Source organism: Hemiscyllium ocellatum, chromosome 10, assembly GCF_020745735.1.
Source record: "Hemiscyllium ocellatum isolate sHemOce1 chromosome 10, sHemOce1.pat.X.cur, whole genome shotgun sequence".
In the NCBI taxonomy this organism is placed as follows: domain Eukaryota; kingdom Metazoa; phylum Chordata; class Chondrichthyes; order Orectolobiformes; family Hemiscylliidae; genus Hemiscyllium; species Hemiscyllium ocellatum.
Window position 1 is genome coordinate 22362963 of NC_083410.1, and position 22751 is coordinate 22385713.

General features: G+C 39.6%; 1 protein-coding gene across 3 annotated transcripts in view; it reads right to left on the reverse strand.

Moving 5' to 3' along the window:
- prkd3 (protein kinase D3) overlaps positions 1–22751 on the reverse strand; it is a 421244-nt gene that overhangs the window by 73253 nt on the left and 325240 nt on the right. For all 3 annotated transcript variants that reach the window (XM_060831342.1, XM_060831343.1, XM_060831344.1), the window contains one exon: positions 21192–21269. In XM_060831342.1, coding sequence (XP_060687325.1) covers positions 21192–21269 — 78 coding nt within the window. The remainder of the gene's footprint in view (positions 1–21191; positions 21270–22751) is intronic.

Below are 22751 nucleotides of genomic sequence, written 5' to 3' on the forward strand. Positions count from 1 at the left end.
AATCATATGACTTCCTCCCTGTGATGTATTTATTACCTGACAGTGACAGTATTTTTGTCCATGATGCTAGCTTAAGTATGGGTTGCAGCTAGGCAGTATCCTGTTTATATCAACAGGGTTTAACTTGAATTACATATAGAGCTCTTTTCCCAGAAACGTAATTTAAAACAAACAAACTGTTGCTGGCAGTGCCTCATTCCCTACAACAATTTACAGAGATTTCAATCTTTTCAGAGAAGATTTGCACCTTGATGCTCAACTGTTTTAAATATCCCTTGGTGTGTATCAGGAGAGTCCCACTCTGGCATGGCATTTGCTATGGATGAATACAGTGCACTCTATTCTCAGCTAGCTGAGCATTCTGTTTCGCCTGGCCTCTTCCAGCACCTCTCGAGAAAGTTGACCTGCAGAGGTCACAACCGTCAAGGACAGTTATTATATCTGCTTCAAGACCTGCTATCTTCATACATCATTAGGAGGTATCTTTGTACTGGGGGTATGAACATCCAGGAGGTCAATGACCAGTTCATTGTATTGAAGATCTTTGGGTATTCAGTTGTCAGCCATTTGAATGAATGCAGCCAAGCTCATTTTTTCAAGATGGCGGTGAAGTACGATTCTCCAGTCGGAGCTTGTCCACTTCATTCATTTCTTTTCTTTTTTTCCTTTTTTTTGTTTTTTTTCTCTTTCTTGGCAATATCCTGAACTCCTGGCCTCAGCGTGGACCTGGCTTAGTGGTCTCTCAGTAGCCCAGCATAGTAGTCTCCTGGCCCAGTATGACAATCTCTCAGCATGGACTTTTCGCCTCAAAGTGAAGGAGTGGTCTGGAGGCTAGCTGCTGGTGTAGACTGGATTGGAAGGACTGCTAGTCTGACTTTTCATTTCTTTATTTCTCTAATTTATTCCTATGATTTGTAATGCTGGACTTCTATTTCTTTGTTTTTCTAATTTTTCCTCTGTAAGAATTTGTACTTTAGAATCTGTACCTAGGTGCCTTTGTACCTAAGATGGCACCCATAACTGGCAGTTTGTAAACTTCTCATTACTCATGCGAGTATGTGACAATAAAATTAATTTTAGCACAGATGTCATTATTTTCTCAGCAGTACTCTTTTCATTAGTTATATGGACACAGACAGAAAATGATTACAAATAGTGACATTTGTGACCTCCCTCTCTGCGAGTGCTGTCTGACGGAACAGGAATAACATCATTAGTCTGGTCAATTTTCATCCCAGATTCAGCCAGGGTTCTCAAAGCTGACTGGGCACCAAATCTAGGGGTCTTGATTGAGTTGCCTTCAGTAGCACACAACTTGATGTGTAGAGTGGTGATGTTACAGGACATTCCTGTCTGGCACAGATTCGCCAAAGTCATATCCAAGATATCAAAGGTAGACACTGTTCAGCTTTTCTCCTGCTTAGCACATATTGCCCAGGCCTCAGTCCCTTACTGAGGTACACTTAGGATAAAAGTGGTTAGGCTTTCATTTGGAGACCTGTCAGGTTGTTATTGTTCCACATGGTCTTATGCAGCCTTGACGAAACAGCTACAGCCTTTGCAATGCTGGTGACAACCTGCTGGTCATTATGCAGCTAGATATGAGAAGCTATCAATTTGGTGGAATATAGAATGATAACATCTTGGGCCATATAATTTGTTTTCCCAATGCTGATGATCAAACCAAACCCTTTACAGGCATGAAAAATATCTGTCCAAATGCCACTGATTCTTAAAAGTGAATGCTGATACAGATTGCAGCAGCGAAGTAATTGACGCGATGAGTACAGAAAATAACAATGTAATCTATGCTGTAAGGATCGGTAAGCGAGTGTAAATATTCTGTTACATGGCGCTTAGAGGTCTTGAACCCATTTCCAGAAACCTCAAGAAACTTCATCAGATTTGGGAGTCTGATAAGAAAGATGATCATACTTTGGTATGTGAATGGAAGAGATGAACAATACTTAACATGAAAAAGGTTAAGTCAGTGAAAAAAGTAATAGTCTGCAATAAAAATCAAAACTCTAAAAATAGCCACATTCCAGTAAGATAATGATGTAGTACTGCTTGGGAACTTCCTTTTCGCAACTATATTGGACTTTTTGCGGTAAATAGTAAATGTACTTTCACTTGCAAAAGAGAAATCTGCACTTTCATCTTTAAACTAATAAACCTTTCCTAAGCTGCCTAATGTATTATAATACTCATTAATAGTATTCAATATCAGTCCAACAGACTCAAATGTCAGGGCATTTCAAATTCATTGAGCTAAAGCTCAATTAATTGAATTGTTTATATACCAACACTGAGTTTCGTAATCTACTGAAAAAGGTGAAATTCAATATTGACAAACACAAAACATGGAATACAGCAAGAAACAGAATTAGTATAGCAAAATACTACAAGATAATATTGAAAAAAGATCTAATCATCTCAGTCGACACAACTCAATACGTTGTCACTTTAGAGCAGCAAACGAGCTAATAGAATAGTGATATATCTAACCAAGATAGTAAGGCAAGAAACTTTATTTGAACTGTGTCTTTCATGCTCTCAGGAAACTTTTTATCCATCAACAGTTTAAAAATGAAGTCACTATGTCAGATAACATAGCAGCCAATCTTGCCACAGCAGCATTTCTGAAACAGTAAATAAACAGATCTATTTCTGATAGATGAATAAATGTTGGTCATGATATCAGGAGAATCTTGTCTTCTGTGATTAGTGCTAGGTTAGCTTTTAGGTCGACCTCCATAGGAAACAGTGGACCAGCTAAATTTTCCCATTCAGGTCAATCAATGTGCACTTTGTCAGTGTGAATTAGCTATAACACAACTGATGAATTGTGGATGTTGTTTTGATAAAACAAACTTTCTTCTGAACTGGTATAGCTATTTTTTTTTATTAGCGATCTTCTCCAGCATGATTTTCTATAGTGGCGTTCCATAGCGCAATTTTCTATAGCATGAGGTTGCAGAGGAACACAAGTGTTGCAATATAGCGAAATGACCTGTACCTAATTTGACAGAAGCAAAGGTGGGATCAGGAAAAAAAATGGCTACTGTGCTTCCACCCCAGTTTCTAAATCCCCCATGTTTGAAGGGGAGAGACCAGTTTCTGAGATATTTTTAAATGAACCTTTTCAGAAATGTGATTACACATCACAGGAACAGGTGGGAATGGAATCCAGGCTTCCAAACTTACAGGCAGAGATACAATTACTGCACCATACAGCCCTAAAAAAAAACACAACCTTACATATGCACAGACGATCACACAGAGATCAACCAAGTGTGCAGGCTCTGAACAGGCCTGCTCCTATTGAGAAATTAATTTACAGATATTTTCTCATCAAAATGTTCAGAGATATTCTTGCACACCTTTGGAGCAGGTGATACTTGAATTCAGACCTCTTTGTCCGGGTTAAAGACACTACCATTAAACCACATATATCATTGTGTATATATATATATATATATATATATCATTGTACACCATTTAGAGTTCACTTGCCTCCAAAAGGTTTGTCATTTTTAATGAGACAGTCAAATAGCAGAATCTGTTGATACAAGTGATATATGAATCATGTAATAGAGACAGGAAGTATGATAAAAATATTGTCATGCCTCACTGAGGTAGCACACTGAAAAACAAGGCCTACTACTCCTGGAATGGTATCAAATGTTAAAAAAAGGTTATCAAAGTACACCAAGCCCCCAATTTACCTGTCAGTTAGACCCAGGTTAAACAAAAATTTGGACCACATTTTTGTACTTAACAAGGATTACTATTTATTTAAAAGAAATAGATTTCAATCACAAGTAACCCAACTAAGAACTGCCAACATATAACTCTCCAAGTCAAAACTCTTAACCACATATACATGCTAAAAGAAAAATTGGCGTTATAGGTGGGAGAAAAAATGGGGAAATCAGTTCAATACCAGTTCACAGGGTTCACTGAGATGTTCTTTTTGCTCCTCTGGATTTCCTGTTCTTCAATCCCTTCTCACACCATCAAAGGATGGACTGGTGATTAACACAAACTGTAAAGTCGCTTATTCACTGGTTAGAGACCATAACTGACACAACTGGTGAAGAAAAATAAATAAACTGGCTTTCTGCAGTCTTTAGGTATTTCATTTGAGAGAAAGACAGACCATTTTTTACTCGAAGATTTTAACCTACTGCGAATCCTCTTACAAGGATGCCTTCCTTGAGGAAGCTCTCTTCCTCCCTCTACAAGGATTTCAGTGAGTCCCTCTCTCACTGCACCCCCCAGGTCATCTCCTCTGCACAGAAACTCTTCAGCCACGTTCTCAAACAGACGCGTTACCACAGCCACATCTCCTTCCTCAGCACCTGTCTACGGAACCGACTGATCCCACACGGACTCCGAACTACATTCCAACCAACAAAATTTGGCCTCATTTCCCCTCCCCCCACCTTGTCTCAGTCGGTTCCCTCAACTCAGCACCGCCCTCCTAACCTGCAATCCTCTTCCTGACCTCTCTGCCCCCACCCCACTCCGGCCTATCACCCTCACCTTGACCTCCTTCCACCTATCCCACCTCCATCGCCCCTCCCCCTAGTCCCTCCTCACTACCTTTTATCTTAGCCTGCTTGGCTCTCTCTCTTATTCCTGATGAAGGGCTTATGCTCGAAACGTCGAATTCTCTATTCCTGAGATGCTGCCTGGCCTGCTGTGCTTTGACCAGCAACACATTTGCAGCTGTGATCTCCAGCATCTGCAGACCTCATTTTTTACATCTGCTCATTGCAGCAGTCCAAAGGCTTCTATTGCGCACACTGACAAGCTGTTCAGCAATCCAGGAGCCAATCACATAATTTGGCTTTTGTGGATTAAATTTAAAATTTTAGATCACACTGTGCAAACATACTCAATGCCTTACTTTCACCAACCATAGTTCTGAAGAGGGAGCTGGCACGGAGCAGGGTGAGACTAGGCACACGGACACACAGATGGCCACTGAGCCATCAGTTGGCCAACTTAACACACAAGTTGGCTGCAGGATCACAACGTGGAGTGAAACAGCAGAGCAGATACAGACACTGCCTGGGGCCACCAGAGTACCAGAACAACGTACTCACATTGATTAGTTTAAGGCGGGTGGGGGAGAGAATACGCATGAGCAACGTACACTACCTGCCGAAGTATCTGGGTCCAACCAACATCTCTTATAGAAATGCTAATAGCTTAACACAGACTCAATACGAAATGCTAACAGCCAGGGCTGCAGTAATTGTCCTTCTCAGGAAGAGCGATTAGCGCCCATTACTACAGCAATGGATTTCCATGCAGACATTGAAATGTCTACACTGAAACTGATAATGACCATGCGGAAATTAACGAAAGCTGTGCTGGAACTGACAAAGACTGTATCGACACCCGCACCAATCAACCACACCGCCCTGTGGCCCAACATTTCAACTCCCCCGCCCACTCTGCCAAGGACATGGAGGTCCTGGGCCTCCTTCACCGCCGCTCCCTCACCCCAGACACCTGAAGGAAGAACGCCTCATCTTCCACCTCGGAACACTTCAACACCAGGGCATCAATATGGACTTCAACAGTTTCCTCATTTCCCCTTCCCCCACCTCACCCTAGTTCCAAACTTCTAGCTCAGCACTGTCCCCATGACTTGTCCTACCTGCCTATCTTCTTTTCCACCTATCCACTCCACCCTCCTCCCTGACCTATCACCTTCATCCCCTCCCCCACTCACCTATTGTACTCTCTGCTACTTTCTCCGTATCCGCACCCTCATCTAGCTTATCTCTCCACCCTTCAGGCTCTCTGCCTTTATTCCTGATGAAGGCCTTTCGCCCGAAACGTCGATTTTACTGCTCCTTGGATGCTGCCTGAACTGCTGTGCTCTTTCAGCACCACTAATCCAGAATCTGGTTTCCAGCATCTGCAGTCATTGTTTTTATCTAAAGACTGTATCAAAACTATCAATGATTCTGAAATGATTCCCATAAACAAATCATGTTACAAGGACAATAATCTCATTACTGACCTATTGTATCACAAGATGCATAAAAGTTTCTTGACATGTGCTCCGGGATGAGAGAAGACTCACAGCTGACCACTGTCCTGTCTTTCTCTCCTTATGCAATAAATTCTGTCATTGAACCCCAATTCTGACTCAGAGACTGGTGTTTTTCCCATAACAGTTCTCAAAGCATTTCCTTGCCTTGGTTTCCAAAACTGCAGAATCCAGCCATTCACACGTTAAACAGCTATAGCATTTGATTCATTGCATATAACCTTTTTAAAAAAAAATCTTCACTTTTGACTTTCCTTATTTCCAATTTTCATGGGAAAAACCTCTACATAAACGACTCGTTAAAAACTCCACAGAGTTAAGACTTTCCTTTGGGATAGTAGTGAGAAAACAGCTTCTCATAATTTCATAAACTTAACTTTGAAATCTTATTGTGCTGCATGTAGCCTTTAAGTCTAAATATTTGTTTTCTTCTATTTAATTCGCAAAAAAGAATTGTCTCAGTTTATGATTGAGAATAGGTCATTTAGCCCATCATTCTTGTTCTGCCATTCAGTTAGGTAATGGCTAATCACCTACTTCAACACCACTTTCCTACACTGAATCCATATACGTTGATGTCACTGACCTCTCGAAATCTATCAATTTATGTTGTGGTTCTGTTCGCCAAGCTGGAAGTTTTTGCTGCAAACGTTTCGTTCCCTGGCTAGGGAACATCATCAGTGCTATTGGAGCCTCCTGTGAAGCGCTGCTTTGATGTTTCTTCCGGTATTTATAGTGGTTTGTTCTTGCCGCTTCCGGGTGTCAGTTTCAGCTGTAGTAGTTTGTATGTGGGGTCCAGGTCGATGTGTCTGTTGATGGATGTTCTTGCCGCTTCCGGATGTCAGTTTCAGCTGTAGTGGTTTGTATATGGGGTCCAGGTCCATGTGTCTGTTAATGGAGTTTGTGGATGAATGCCATGCCTCTAGGAATTCCCTGGCTGTTCTCTGTCTGGCTTGTCCTATGATGGTAGTGTTTTCCCAGTCAAATTCATGTTCCTGGTTGTCTGAGTGTATGGCTACTAGGGATAGCTGGTCGTGTCGTTTTGTGGCTAGCTGATGTTCATGGATGCGGATTGTTAGCTGTCTTCCTGTTTGTCCTATATAGTGTTTTGTGCAGTCCTTGCATGGTATTTTGTAAACTACGTTAGTTTGGCTCGTGCTGGCTATTGGGTCCTTTGTTCTAGTGAGTTGTTGTCTGAGTGTGGAAGTTGGCTTGTGTGCTGTTATGAGGTCTGCAGATGCTGTGATCTCCAGCATCTGCAGACCTCATTTTTTACTCGAACATCTTCAGTGAGCCTCCGGGTGAACCACTTTCTGTTTGTGTGTTTAGGTTTCCTTGGGTTGGTGATGTAATTTCCTGTGGTAAATGGGATCCAAGTCAATGTGTTTGTAGATAGAGTTCTGGTTGGAATGCCATGCTTCTAGGAATTCTTGTGTGTGTGTCTCTGTTTGGCTTGTCCGAGGATGGATGTGTTGTCCCAGTTGAACTGGTGTCCTTCCTCATCTGTATATAAGGATATTAGTGAGAGTGGGTCATGTCTTTTTATGGCTATTTGATGGTACCAGTGCTTCACCCAGAGGCTCACTGATGATGTTACATAGTATGGTGACAAAATGTCTGAAAACGAACCTTCCAGATCATCGAGCAAACCTACATCCAGAACCTCAACCTTCTCAAAACTTGCTAATATCCATTCTTAGATAAGGGGATCAAAACTGTACACAATACTCTGTGTGAAGGCTCCATAAATTGCACTAAGACATATTCACTTGTATATTCAAGCCTTTTTTTTTAAAGATTAGATTCCCTAGAGTGTGGAAACTGGCTATTTGGTCCAACAAGTTCACACTGACCCTCCAAAGAGTAACCCACCCAGACCCATTCATCTACCCTATAATTACCCCAGACTAACGCAACTAACACTATGGGGAATAGGCCAACATACTTTTTGCCGCCTTAATCACTTGCTTCACCTACATGTGGTCTTTTAGTGACTCATGAACAATAATGCCCACATCCATTTGGACATCTACATTGGCAGGTGACAATGAGGGACAACAACTGGAGCAGTCAACTGAACTCTTGTTGTAAAGGAGGATCATCCTTGGTGAACAGAACGTTGTTGGGATAGGAGAGCAGAGAGACAAAGGAATTCCTCAGCCCAGTGTAACCAATGCAATCTTTCCCTGTGAATAGTCGAAATAGCTCCTGGTTTGTCCTAAATTTGCCCTCCTTTTTGTAATGATGCTAGTGGAATGAAGAATTCTTGCTTCATGATCTCAGACTGAAAATGTCTTCAAATCTTATATAATAATCGGAACATATGACCTAAGCACCTGTCATTGCGCTGGTGTTGAAATTTATGCATGATGTTGCTTAACTGTAATAGATAGAACATTTTTCTGGATTGAAGGGAACATCCTATTAGTGGTAAGTATCACTTGGGTCACCATTGCATAATAGCAGGTGAAATTGTTTGATGGCTTGTTGCTTGAATTTTTTGAGATAGTCTTTCTGGAACAATTTGAGGTCAGGACTGAAGAGAATGTGGGGGAGTACAAGTGAGAACAGAACGAAACAAAATAGATGCCTCAACTTCTTCTTGTGAGTTTGGTGTGCAGATATCAAAGAAAAAAGCACAACTCTGTATAATCCCAATTACTGCAATCGTATGTTTGTTTGTAATTTAGGTTTTTCGCATTTCCAGTAATCTGAAAGAGCTGTGAATCTCAGACAGAGACTTCTTGATTCAGACAGCGACTTCTTGATTCACACAGCTAACTGTATATATGTTTAAGAGATGAAGAAGATACAGCAAGAGAAATGCTGGAGAAAATCTGGTTTAAATCCTTTGTTGCTATTGTAGAGTACTTTTATGGATCTACTTTTTCCCAGCTGTTAAAATAAAGATTTGAATTTATGTTGTGCTTTTTGTGAATTCATGATGTCCTGAAGTACTTTACAGCCAGCCACAGAAAGTACTTTTAAGGTGCATTTGCTGATGCACTGTTGGATATTCTCAGTTAAAACCACTTCACATTGTTTTTCAGAAATAGGAGTATGTGCTCACAGCCACACAGACCACTTGCCTCATCAGGTATGTGCTGATGACTTTTTTCAAGTATATAAGCCACCTAACCTAATCCCATGCTACCCATGCCCTTTAATATCCTCTTCTTGCAAGGATATAGCCAATTCCCTTTTAAATGGGTTTATGAACCAGCAAAAACAAAAGGGAAAGAATATTCTGTACTATTTACTTTGCTTGTAAATGCTTCCTTCTTTAAAACCTCCTTTTACTTCTTTTTATAAATACCTAACATTTATGCTCATTTGGTAGGCCATGACCTAGTGGTATTATCACCAGACTGTTAATCCAGAGATCCAGAACATGTTCTGGGGACCCAGGTTCGAATCCCAGCACAACAGATGGTGGAATTTGAATCCAAAAAAAAAATCTGGAATTAAGAGTCTAACGATGACCTTGAATCCATTGCCAATTTTTGGAAAAACCAAGCTGGTGCATTAATGCCCTTCAGGGAAGGAAACTGTCAACTGTAACTTCTCTGGCCTACATGTGACTCCAGACCAACAGCAATGTTATTGACTCTTAACTGCCCTCTGGGCAATTAGGGACGGGCAATAAATGCTGGCCTCATCCCATGAATGAATTAAAAAAAAGCTTATCTTCTCAACTCATGATCCTCTGTTAAATCACTCCTGGTCCTTCTCAGTTTCAGTGAAAGGAATCTCAAGAATCTGCTAATAAGCGCTGGCTATCCAAATGCACTTTTGAGGTAGTTTTTATCTGCAATCTAAAGAGGGCCAAATTTGTACTATATATTCCAAATATAACCTATTCAAGGTAGATCCCTAATCCATCAATCCTTCCTTATTTTGATTACTCTCTCTGGTACAAATTCAAGGACTCAAACCACAATTTATGATTTTGACATCTGCATTACTCTATTAGGCCTGCTATATCTTAAGAGAAAAATCCTGTTCCTTTGTTTCTTCTGAATATTTAGATTTTCTTCCCAATCCTTACTTCTGAGGTACATATTCCATATTTTTCTTATAGTTATATATCAGCCTACTAGGTTCCTACCACAGATTTTCCACATCCCTATTCATTGGTGAGAAAATTTCAATATTTCCACTATTTCTGAGTTGGATCATTTATATGTGGATAGTAGTTTGAGATAAGTTCCAAAAATGACCATCATGGAATTCAATTCATTGTTCCAGTCTGAGAAACTCTCTTTGAATCAAATCCTTTATTCTCTGTCCACCAACAAGCTATCTGATCATTTTCCTCTTAATTCAAAGTACATTTATCTCTGTCATGTGATCCTTACATGATGCTTATTAAACACTTCTGAAAATCCATTTAAATTATATTCATAACTTTTCCTCTATTTTACCCTCTAATTTCATCAAATCATGCATTTATTTTTGCTGTTTGGGGATTAGCGCTACATAATAACAGATTAAAGCCTGCTTTTCCACTTCCATATTTCATTCTCAGTTGAGCAACAACTGGGGTAATACTTATAACCGAGTAATTTCCTGGTTATTTCCATGTCCAATTTTGATGAGAGCTCTTTGATTTACAACTGTTCAGTACTCTGATAAAATTTTCTTTCCATGCGTTTTGAAAAATAATCGTTAAAGTCGTTGTTAGTAAACCCAGGAGTATTTGAATGTAAAATGTTGGGTCCCAGTGATTTATCAACCTTGTCAGTTTTTAAAAAAGAATAGAGTGCACTAATTGTTCTTCACTTGTACTACTTAACTGATTCTACAGGCTCAATACCTAGTATCCTTATGCAGTCTCTGTTAAAGACACTCTACCTCAAGCTGATCTCTTTTATCTTAGTGGCCTTACCAATATCTTGAATAGATGCTCATTAGGTGACAATAGAAAATCATTATCCTCAACTATTTTACAAGTTCTCCTATACTCATCCATGGTCTTTTCTTTTAAAATAAATTCCATCATGGTTTTCCTATCTGTTTTATATTTGATCGCGATTACCTTTTCATAATCTGTCCTGCAGTTTCACATTTCAGCTAGTCTCTCTGGTCATCTATGAAAACCTAGCCTTTCGCACAATTCCTTGACTAAAAGGAAGAAGATTTCTACCTAACTTAAGAATCGAAACCATGGCTCAATGAAGAAATTTTGGGCAAAACAAAAACTGTGTAAATTTTCACATTTTCTTAACCACCCAAGTTTCTTCTTGGATTTTTTTTTTTAAAAAATCACTTACTTTAAGTAGACTATTTTTTCATTACCTTAATAATGGGGAACCAGGCCCACTATTTCAACAAATGTAAGCAACCAGACAGGCTTTGCTAGATTGCTACCAACTAATTAATAAATTCTATCATTGTGTAAAGAACAAGCAATTTAGTTTTAATCCAACTATCTGAAAAAAAGTCCTCTCACACTTCTCCCCAAATCAAAAAATGAACAGAAAAGTCAATTTGTATTTCTTAAGATACAAAAATATCAATTTGTTCTCGGAAGTAAACTCTCAGTACATAATGCACATTACTTCTTATAGCCATGGTAAGCAACCTCTTCAGTTTAAATATACTTCATCAAAATACACGAGTGTTAATTTCAAATTGTTCAGGACTTAAGTTAATAGAATAGACAGTAACAGTAATCTTTGAATTGATATAGTCTCAACATTAACAACTATGACAATTGCAACATAGTCACACCACAGAATTTTAGCTTGTTGTTAGTGTTCACATAGCCAGTCTATGGCAAGCATGTTTTCAAAGATCAATTATCACAATTTCCCATACTTCACAGCCACTTATGATAGTACTTTTACAAAACCAACTATAAAAATGGATCTCACAATTCTACCAAAAAAATGACCACCAAATTTGGCCTATATTAAATTATTCAATTATACACGGCGAAACTAGATCCCCTCTTTTCTCTTACCAGCCCAGTCTGTGCACAAATACAGACACATAATGTTTATGAGTACGATCACTCAAATTCAGTATTTAAGCGAATGCACACAGCAAAGCACAGCAAAAACAGCTGACGCTAAGTTCAAAATTTGTTTTATTCATTTGAGCAGGACATTTAACCAAACTATCTGAAACATTCACTGAAGTTGAACATTTATCAGTTTAATATATTTACAAGAACAATTTGATAATTTAAAACATTTGGTAAATCACCACAGTTTTATTTTTAAATTGAGCATGACAAAATAATGACCATTTAAATTTTATAGTATTCAAAGTTTGCAGCTACAAACAGGCCTACAAGGGGAAAAACGGCATGCTTAGGAATCAAAATATTTAAACTGGTCAACATGAACCTCAAAGATACAAAAGCTATTAAAAACAGCAAGTCAGTTCTCTATCAAAATGAGCCAGAACTTTTGATGAGGACTCGTCTACTGAGTTAGTATAGGCTGAGGTTAGAAACAGGAGATGAGAGGTCACATTACTGGGAGTTTTTTAAATAGGCCTCCACAGAGTTTCAGGGAGATGCAAGAGAGGATTGGCAAAATGATTCTAGGTAGGAGTGAAAGGAATAGGGTGGTCATTATGGGGACTCTAACTTCCCCAACATTGACTGGAAATGCTATAAGTCTAGTACATCAGATGGATCAGTTTTTGTCCAACGTGTGCAGGAGGGTTTCCTGACACAGTATACCGAAGAACCAACAAGAGGGGAGGCCACACTGAATCTGGTGCTTGGTAATGAACCAGGCCAGGTGTCTGATTTAGTTGTAGGTGAGCGCTTTGGAGAGAGTGACCATAATTCAGTTACACTTAGTTTAGCAATGGAAAGGGATAGGTATATGCCACAGAGCAAGAGTTATCGATGGGGCAAGGCAATTATAATGCGATTAGGCAAGTCTTAGGATGCATAGAATGGGGTAGCAAAATGCAGAGGATGGGGACAATCGAAATGTGAAGCTGGTTTAAGGAACAGATAGGTATGTCCTTGATAGGTATGTCCCTGTCACGCAAGGAGGAAGTGATAAGGTAAGGGAACCGTGGTTTACTACGGAAATTATCAAGGAGAAAGTGAGGACTGCAGACGCTGGAGATCAGAGCTGAAAATGTGTTGCTGGAAAAGCACAGCAGATCAGGCAGCATCCAAGGAGCAGGAGAGTCGACGCTTTGGGCATGAGCCCTTCAGTCGATGTTTCGGGCATGAGCGCCTCATCTTCCGTCTAGGAACCTTCCAACCACAAGGGATGGCTGGAGGAAGAGCGCCGTATCTTCCGCCTAGGAATCCTCCAACCACAAGGGATGAACGCAGATTTCTCCAGTTTCCTCATTTCCCTTCCCCCCACCTTGTCTCAGTCTAATCCCTCGAACTCAGCACCCCCTTCCTAACCTGCAATCTTCTTCCTGACCTCTCCGCCCCCACCCCCACTCTGGCCTATACCCTCACCTTAACCTCCTTCCACCTATCGCGTGAGCAACGTGATTATGATCAGATATTAAACAGTTCCTTGTTTTTGTGTCCCATTCAAAAGTCAGGATCTCTGTCAGAGCAACTCTTTCTCAATACTGTACACAGGAATTACCTTCTAACTCAGAGGCAAGAGTACCACCAACTTAGCCATCGCTGATGTAATCAATTAAACTATGGGGAGTCATTGGAAGTGAATTGTTTCTAGCCTTTTATTCTTTCCATCTATGCTGACAACACTCTCTTGCCTTACACCCCTGTGCTAATGTTGAAAGATAATAACTTTCAGGATGCAAGGTAGAATCAGAACTTAGAGAGTCACTCATTCAAAAACTGCATCAGGGAACCACAATAATTGAAGATGAAAATGGTGCTTGTATCAAGTTCAAAGTGTTAACGCTCTGTGCGCCTCACGTTCAAGTGCTGTTATTTGTCATTGCAAACATGGCAACATCTGTCACTCAAGAATTGGATTATTCTTTAACACTCAAAATCATCATGTTGAAATAGATCAAAATTCATTCTTCAATGCATTGAACTACTTGGCATTTTTTTGGTTAACTAACATAACAAGAATCTGTCATGATAAATCACCTTTAATAATAGTTAGATTGCTGTTACCATTCTCAGATCTATATCCGTGGAACACAATTTAGCCTTGACAAACCAGAAGTAAAATGCTAACTTCGTTGCTATGCAGACAGTGTTGAGGTCAGCCAGAACCAAGTTTCCTGCACACAACATAAAATTCTTACCAATGTCCATGCTCCAGCAGCAATTTTAAAAAAAGTCATTCATGGGATGTGGGCATCACTGGTTAAGGCCAGCATTTTATTGCCTATCCCTAACTGCCCAAAGGGCATTTAAGAGTCAATCATTTTGCTGTGGGTCTGGAGTCACATGTAGGCCACACCTGGCAAGGATGATAGTTTCCTTCCATTAAGGAGATTAGTGAACCAGATGGGTTTTTCTGACAATCAGCAACAATCACCATCAGACTCTTAATTCCAGATTTTTATTCAGTTCGGGTTTCTGTAATGGTCTTACTTCGAGAATTATTGCAAACATGGCAACATCTGTCACTCAAGAATTGGATTATTCTTTAACACTCAAAATCATCATGTTGAAATAGATCAAAATTCATTCTTCAATGCATTGAACTACTTGGCATTTTTTTGGTTAACTAACATAACAAGAATCTGTCATGATAAAAAGGGTCATTTTTTTGCCCCAAACATTAATAAAACTCGTCGCACTCTTAGAGATAGAGTCATAGTCATAGAGATGTACAGCATGGAAACAGACACTTCGGTCCAACCCGCCCATGCCGACCAGATATCCCAACCCAGTCTAGTCCCATCTGCCAGCGCCTGGCCCATATCCCTCCAAACCCTTCCTATTCATATACCCAACCAAATGCCTCTTAAATGTTGCAATTGTACCAGCCTCCACCACATCCTCTGGCAACTCATTTCATACACGTACCACCCTCTGCGTGAAAAAGTTGCCCCTTAGGTCTCTTTTATTTCTTTCCCCTCTCACCCTAAACCTATGCCCTCTAGTTCTGGACTCCCCAACCCCAGGGAAAAGACTTTGCCTATTTATCCTATCCTTGCCCCTCAATCTTGTAAACCTCTATAAGGTCACCCCTCAGCCTCCGACGCTCCAGGGAAAACAGTCCCAGCCTGTTCAGCCTCTCCCTGTAGCTCAGGTCCTCCAACCTGGCAACATCCTTGTAAACCTTTTCTGAACCCTTTCAAGTTTCACAACATCTTTCCGATAGGAAGGAGACCAGAATTGCATGCAATATTCCAACAGTGGCCTAACCAATGTCCTGTACAGCCGCAACATGACCTCCCAACTCCTGTACTCAATACTCTGACCAATAAAGGAAAGCATACCAAACCCTTCTTCACTGTCCTATCTACCTGCGATTCCACTTTCATGGAGCTATGAACCTGTGAACTCCAAGGTCTTTTTGTTCAGCAACACTCCCTAGGACCTTACCATAAAGTGTACAGGTCCTGCTAAGATTTGCTTTCCCAAAATACAGCACCTCGCATTTATCTGAATCAAACTCCATCTGCCACTTCTCAGCCCATTGGCCCATCTGATCCAGATCCTGTTGTAATCTGAGGTAACCCTCTTCACTGTCCACCACATGCTGTCAAGTTCAATGTATTGGAGGGAGCATGAAACTTAAAAACGAACAGCCAATTGTTGTAACTACAGGAATTTAAAGCTGGGTCACAGGGAAACATTTGTGGTCATGTCTGTTACTATACAACATGCTAGCAGGGAAATAGGTTCAGATACTTGTGTCGGAGTGGGGATGTGTAGGGGTATGGAGTGGTGAAAGAGATGTGGTGAAGGGTAGAAGGATAACAGATTCACACCACAAAGACTCCATAACTGCCCTGACTCCAAGATGTTAGTCCCAGTAGAGCAGCATGGACACTACCTCTCAGGGTAGCAGCAGTTCAAAATTTGAAGAAATCCAGTTTGATCAGAGCCGATGAAAAACAGGTATCATAAAAAGTGGTTATTCCTTTCCTTAAAATTACAGTATGATAGGACATATTTAAAATGCAGAGGTCAAAATTTGAAATTGAAATATTAAGAAAAGTCAGCACATTCATTTATATCTCTGTAACCATGATAATATGAAGACTTCCCTTTTTAATCAATCTATACTTAACCCAATGATATAGTTGTTAGGATTCTAACTCAACAGCCTACACACACTATACATATCTGTCTTGTTAGATTCAATTTCAATCTTTACTGCAAGTTACAAACAGGATCCATAATCTAAAAAAAATTCAGGACAAACCTTTTGTCATCAACACCTCTGATAATCCACAAAATTACAACCTTATTTGAACCCTATTGTTAATGAGAATTGGAACCCGATAGATTAATTAGAGTGAATCAGATGACCTCACATATGTGAAAGAAATAAAAACATAAATTGCTGGAGAAGCTTAGGAGGTCCATCAATTCTGAAGAAGGATCACTGGACTTGAAATGTTAACTCTGCTTTCTCTCTGACAGATGCTGCCAGACTTGCTGAGTTTCTTCAACAATTTCTGTTTTGTTTCAGATTAAACAAAAGGTGTAGAGAAAGATCAACTCGAATATATGACAGGTCCATTCATAAGTTTGATAACAGCAGAGAAGAAGCTTTTCTTGAATCTGTTGGTACATGTTTTCAAACTTTGTATTTTCTGCCCAATAGAAGAGGTAGGAAAAGCATTTAACTGGAGGGGGAAAGTCTTTGATTATGCTGGCTGCTTTCAGTGGGAAGTTGAGATGGAATTAGTGGAAAGAAGACTGGTTTGCATGATAATCTGGGCTGTATGCATAACTTTTGGCAATTCCTGTAATTGGGAAATGTAGTTGCCACACCAAACTGTGATGCATCCAGATCGGATGCTTTCCATGGTGTAACTATAAAAAATGCCAAATTTCCTTAGCCTTCTGAGGAAGTAGAGGCATTGGTGTACTTTCTTGACTGTCGTGTTGATATGGATGGACCTGGATAGGTCCTCCTAGGAACCTGAAGCTCTCAATCACCTCCACCTCAGTACCATTGATACAAACAAATGTAAAAGCATTTAAAAAGATATGAACATTGATAATGATAGTGGATGCATACGACACTCCAGAACTACTCTAGTCCATGTATCAAAATGGTTAGCCATGCTCAACTGGCCATACTTGCAAAGCTCAGAACATCACATGCAACTTTTGATATGCTTCTTCCATTAATTGACATCACACCACAAACCAATTAAAGATTATGAATTAGACTAATGATATGATTCATTCACACATGGGCCCTGTTCTTTACAGGTACAGTCTGTCCTGACATAGTGCAATAGTTCCATTCCCATGCGATGCCACGATATAAGAAAATCGTGTAATAGAAGCACCATTTAAACCAATGGGACCGGAATCGTGTTATAGTCAATACAAGTATAGAAAGTTTGCGTCCAACAAATAATGGTCTAAATTCTTCAACTGCCTTATAGCCAATTCGCGTTGAAGAAATGCACATTTTAACAGAACTGACTACAAAATGACATCCACACAGCACACCTTTTTCATTGAGGAAAGATCTAATGAAACAACCAATCCTTATTGCAGATAACAACCTGACCAGAATCAGAGTCAATTCGCACAGTTTGAATTTAACTGATTAACTCAGGCAGTTAACAGCCACCAATATTGTTGAGTAGTATTTCTATCAATATTGGAGACTAATGCTGGAGGATTTTGATCAGCAATGTGAAGTTGTATTTATAAATTATGACAAAGATGCTGTTTACAGGCAAAACATTAATAGGCATGTTAGGGGAATGTTGCAGGAAGTAATTGTCACAGAGGAAGAGAAAGGAGGGAGGGGACAGAAACTATTTAAAGCAAATATTGGTGTGTATTAAATAGCATCAAATGTTCTCACAAAATATGTTAATATACATGACAGACCAGGGTAAGACAGGAATGTAATGGCTGAGGACATCAGGAAAGCTTTTGACAAGGGATTCCATTTGAGAAGTCAGATGGGCTCTTGGTTTACAAGCCTTAGCCAAAAGATGACATTTCTGACAATGTAGCATACAGTCAGTATCTACGTGTAATGTATGAAGACTCCAGTGCAGCACTACAGGACAACTGCTGACCCAGAGGGAACTAGGCTATCATTAAGTTATACTTGATACCTTAAACATTACTGATAATATAATGCTCATGTTTCTCAGAATCCCAACAGTGTGGAAACAGGCCATTCAGCCCAACTGGTCAACACAAACCCTCCAAAGAGTATCCCACCCAGACCTGTCCCCCTACCCTATATTTCCTATGGCTAACTGGCTAACCCACCTAGCTTGCACATCACTGAACACTATGGGCAATTTAGCATTGGCCAATCCATCTAACCTGCACATCTTCAAACTGGGGGAGGAAGCCGGAGCACCTGGGAGATCCATGCAGACACCGGGGTGATGTGCAAATTCCACACACATAATCACCCTAGGGTGGAACTGAACCCAAGTCCCTGGTGCTGTGAGGCAGCAGTGCTAACCATTGAGCCATTGTACCATCCTTTGTCCTCTTCCCTTATTCAATCTCCATACAAGGATACAATAGTGAGCTTGCATACATGTTTAGAGGAGAGTTATTGGTGTTGCTATGATAAATTATTGAGTTTAGATATCATGACAAAATTGTTTCATTCATTCAGATAAGGCCATGGAGGCAGATGTTAGATGATATTAATACTGTATCAATTTTGTTCAATTAAATAGAAAAATCATAGAACCCTGAAGTTTCAGTAAAGGTAGCTACTTGGACAAATGGTAAATTAATGTTGAAACCAACTTATCTCTAAACTTGTTTTCTATATTTCTTGGATAGAATGAATATGCCATTATATTTATTATGCAATAGAACTAGGACCAAAGAAACTCCGGCTATGGGATGCTAAGTAAGTGAATTCAATAAATCCAGTTACTTCGTCACAAAAGTCTTGCTGCTTAGTCAAAAATCATTTATAGCCTTCAGGGCCATAGAAAACAAGTTTAGAGATAAGTTGGTTTCAGCATTAATTTACCATTTGCCCAAGTAGCTACCTTTACTGAAACTGATGCCTCACTTTCCCCGTTCCCTAGTCTGGCTTACATATTCCAATTGAGTCATTAGCATCTGCTGTGGTGACTTAAAAGTGTATAAAAAATATAATCGAATGGTCCAGCCTAAGCTTCTCAAGACAAAGAATGAGAAATAGACTATTCTTTATGTGAAAACAAACATAAAACAAATCTTGTGTCCATTGCTTAGTGATCTAAAGGTTGGAGACTAGCATTTTGACCTTATTTTAAAAGCTATAAATTTATAAAAACAATGATCAGCAGGAACCATCACCCAAGGGAATCTTTCTTCTAATATCTCATGTTCAACTGCATTTTCAGCAGTTTCAAGGCTGATTTGACCGAATAAACTGCACTGTAATATAAATGAAGCGTGCTCAACAGCAGTGGCGACCTGCAAACTGGCATAGGAGAAATGCTTCAGGAAGTGGTTCACTGCAAGAGGCCAAAAGGTTTAGCCCAATGGCTATATATAGCACACTAAGGCACACTATTTATTCTGCAGGCTTATTCTGTGGATTTTATTAACTTCAAAATATATATAAACAATGAAGAAAAATAAACCAAAGCCAACAAATAATCTATTTGAAAGAAAAAGTTGATTTAAATTCTGGAGGAAGCAAACAGTGACTGACTACCTAACCACAGACAAGCTGCAGAAAAAAATAGCAAACTTAGGCATTCACTAAAGTTGTAGCAAATACAAAAAGTCATATTAATTTGAAACTATTGTACAACATTCAGCCCACTCAAGGATACTTCAAGATCAAAGTTACCCTATAGAAGTTCAATTTAACTGTGTCAGCTAAGCCCACTGAGTCTTTTGATAAGATCAATGCTGTTTGAATGTTTCCAGTTGACTGATCACAATTGCACTCAAGTAAACAATTTACTAATTATATTGGAGCTACTTCAGTATTGCTTCCTCAGTTCCCACAAAAGTTCTTGTGTCTTTTCTGGGAGGAGAGCAACTCGTCCTTGGGGTATGGTTCAAAACCCATCCCTGTCACATGCAAACTTTTCCAAAGGAGTCCCTACTTCACAGACAAATTGGGTTGGTAAATGTCAGTGGATTATTTGACTATGTCACTCTTCATTAGTGAACCACACCTGTTTTCACTCATTGTGCGCACACACACCCCCACATTCTTAACACCAGCACACAATCCAATATCCCCCACACCTCTCCCATTTCACTCGAGGCCACTGTATGAAAATCCTAGTTGATTTTTATCATCTTTATCCAATGAATATAAATAACTAATACAGCAATTTAACTTTTTAACCAGTATTCTGGCATAAACTGGATAACAAGCTTTGCTTTGCATGATGTATGGTTTCTCAAAATGTTTCACAGTTTGGTGCTCTCTCAGGGTTCATACTTCAGAATGCATCAAAATTTCTTGATTCAGGCTACTTAAAATAATTTCAGAAGATCAAGCAGTAGTGGGCGGCACGGTGGCACAGTGGGCGGCACGGTGGCACAGTGGTTAGCATTGCTGCCTCACAGCGCCTGAGACCCGGGTTCAGTTCCCGACTCAGGCGACTGACTGTGTGGAGTTTGCACGTTCTCCCCGTGTCTGCGTGGGTTTCCTCCGGGTGCTCCGGTTTCCTCCCACAGTCCAAAGATGTGCGGTTCAGGTGAATTGGCCATGCTAAATTGCCCGTAGTGTTAGGTAAGGGGTAAATGTAGGGGTATGGGTGGATTGCGCTTCGGCGGGTCGGTGTGGACTTGTTGGGCCGAAGGGCCTGTTTCCACACTGTAAGTCTAATCTAATCTAATCTATAAAACCTTACTACCAGTCACAGCAGATCTGTTTTAGAGCTTTTGCCAGAAAATTACTTAGTAAACAAATCCTGATCAAATAAGCCATCCATTTCATATAAAACAAATGACATAATATGATAAAATACATTTCACCCATCAATTACCTTAATCTTATCAATATACTTGTCTTATGACATGTTGAGTGCGACATGGGACTGAATGGCCGGCTCTTACCTTGTAGTACTTGGCTCCAGTGTCATTCTGAAACAGTGTAAGGCACTTGCTATCTAGCCTCCAGTAATGTCTTTTTCTCTGCAAGAAACAAAATCACAATAAATGAATTTTATATGTAAAGAAAATAATAGGACCATTAAAAAGAAGCATGAGTCTAGTTTTGGTTGGCAAGCCTGTTCATATTGAAGTGCTCTTTGATTTAAAAATCATGTCATCTAATATCAAAATGCCATTTGTAATGATACATATTAATATAAATAAATTTGCAAAATTTAATTCTTTAACCATCAACAAATTTTAAACACAAATTTAGATTGAAGACATTTGGATTACAAAGAAAAAGTCATGATTATATCAACAATTAGTTTTGAAAATATTCCTTACATTCCCCTATAGATTTTCTATAATACTTTGTATGTCAAGGGGACATATTTAACACTAATATTTAATATCTATCTTCGTGCTCTCTTAACAAATCAATTTTCTCTATAAGCCTTTTGTGTTTATTAACCAACATAGAGTTCTATAAATACATCAGTTGCAAGACTTAGAGGATAATGCACTTAAACAGCATTCATAAAGAGTGAAAATTGTGTCAAGAGAGTGAAAATGCTCAATAATAATTCGGTGAACGCTAACAGAGTTCACTAGAGGCCTTAGTGAATGCTTATCCTAAATGGCACATTGTGAAAATGAAAACTGACATTATTATCAATAATAACATACAATGAACAAAAATTTCACAACTGAAAATTTTTAAAAACTTTATCTTAACCAAAGTTGGAATAATAAACATTGTCGTGGCATATTGCATTCAAAGCAACGTACTTGAGTAATAGTCGATCTCACACAAAAGTCAACCCACTATTTTTGGGCCAAGAATCTGAAATGTCCCATATATCCCATGTAAAAATCAACCCTAGTTCTTCACAGTAAACAAATCAATATTTCTGACTCGGTGTGCCAGCCGTCCCACTCCACTCCAGTTTCCAGTCCACTGGCTGTCCCACTCTGCTCCGGTTTCCAGTCTGTCGGCTGTCCCACTCCGCTCTGGTTTCCAGTCCATCAGCTACCCTACTCTGCTCCAGTTTCGAGTCCTTGAAACGTCCCACTCTGCTCTGGTTTCAAGTCTGCTAGCCATCCCACTCCGTTTCGGTTTCCAGTTCGCTGGCTGTCGCAGTCTGGGCATCCAGTCCACCAGCTGTCCCATACCACTCTGGGTCTTCCAGAATTATGGTAATTCATTGTGATTTTAAAAAATTCATTGAGAGATCAATTCGGCTTCTGCTAATGATACAGTATGAATTTTGACAGGCATGAATTTCAGCTCCTCAAAAGTAGTATCCATGTCATAGTCAACCCCATAAATATAACCTTTAAAAGTAGTGAAAAAGTAGTCTGTTTTCATGTTGTACAACTCTATGATTCCATTGGAGAGAAGTTTTCAAACTCATGAGGAGTCTGGACAGAGTAGATGAAGACAAACATTTGCTACTTTTAAATGACTTGAAGACTGGATGGCACAGTTTAAAAGCATTTTTCAAAAGCAGCAAAAGTGAG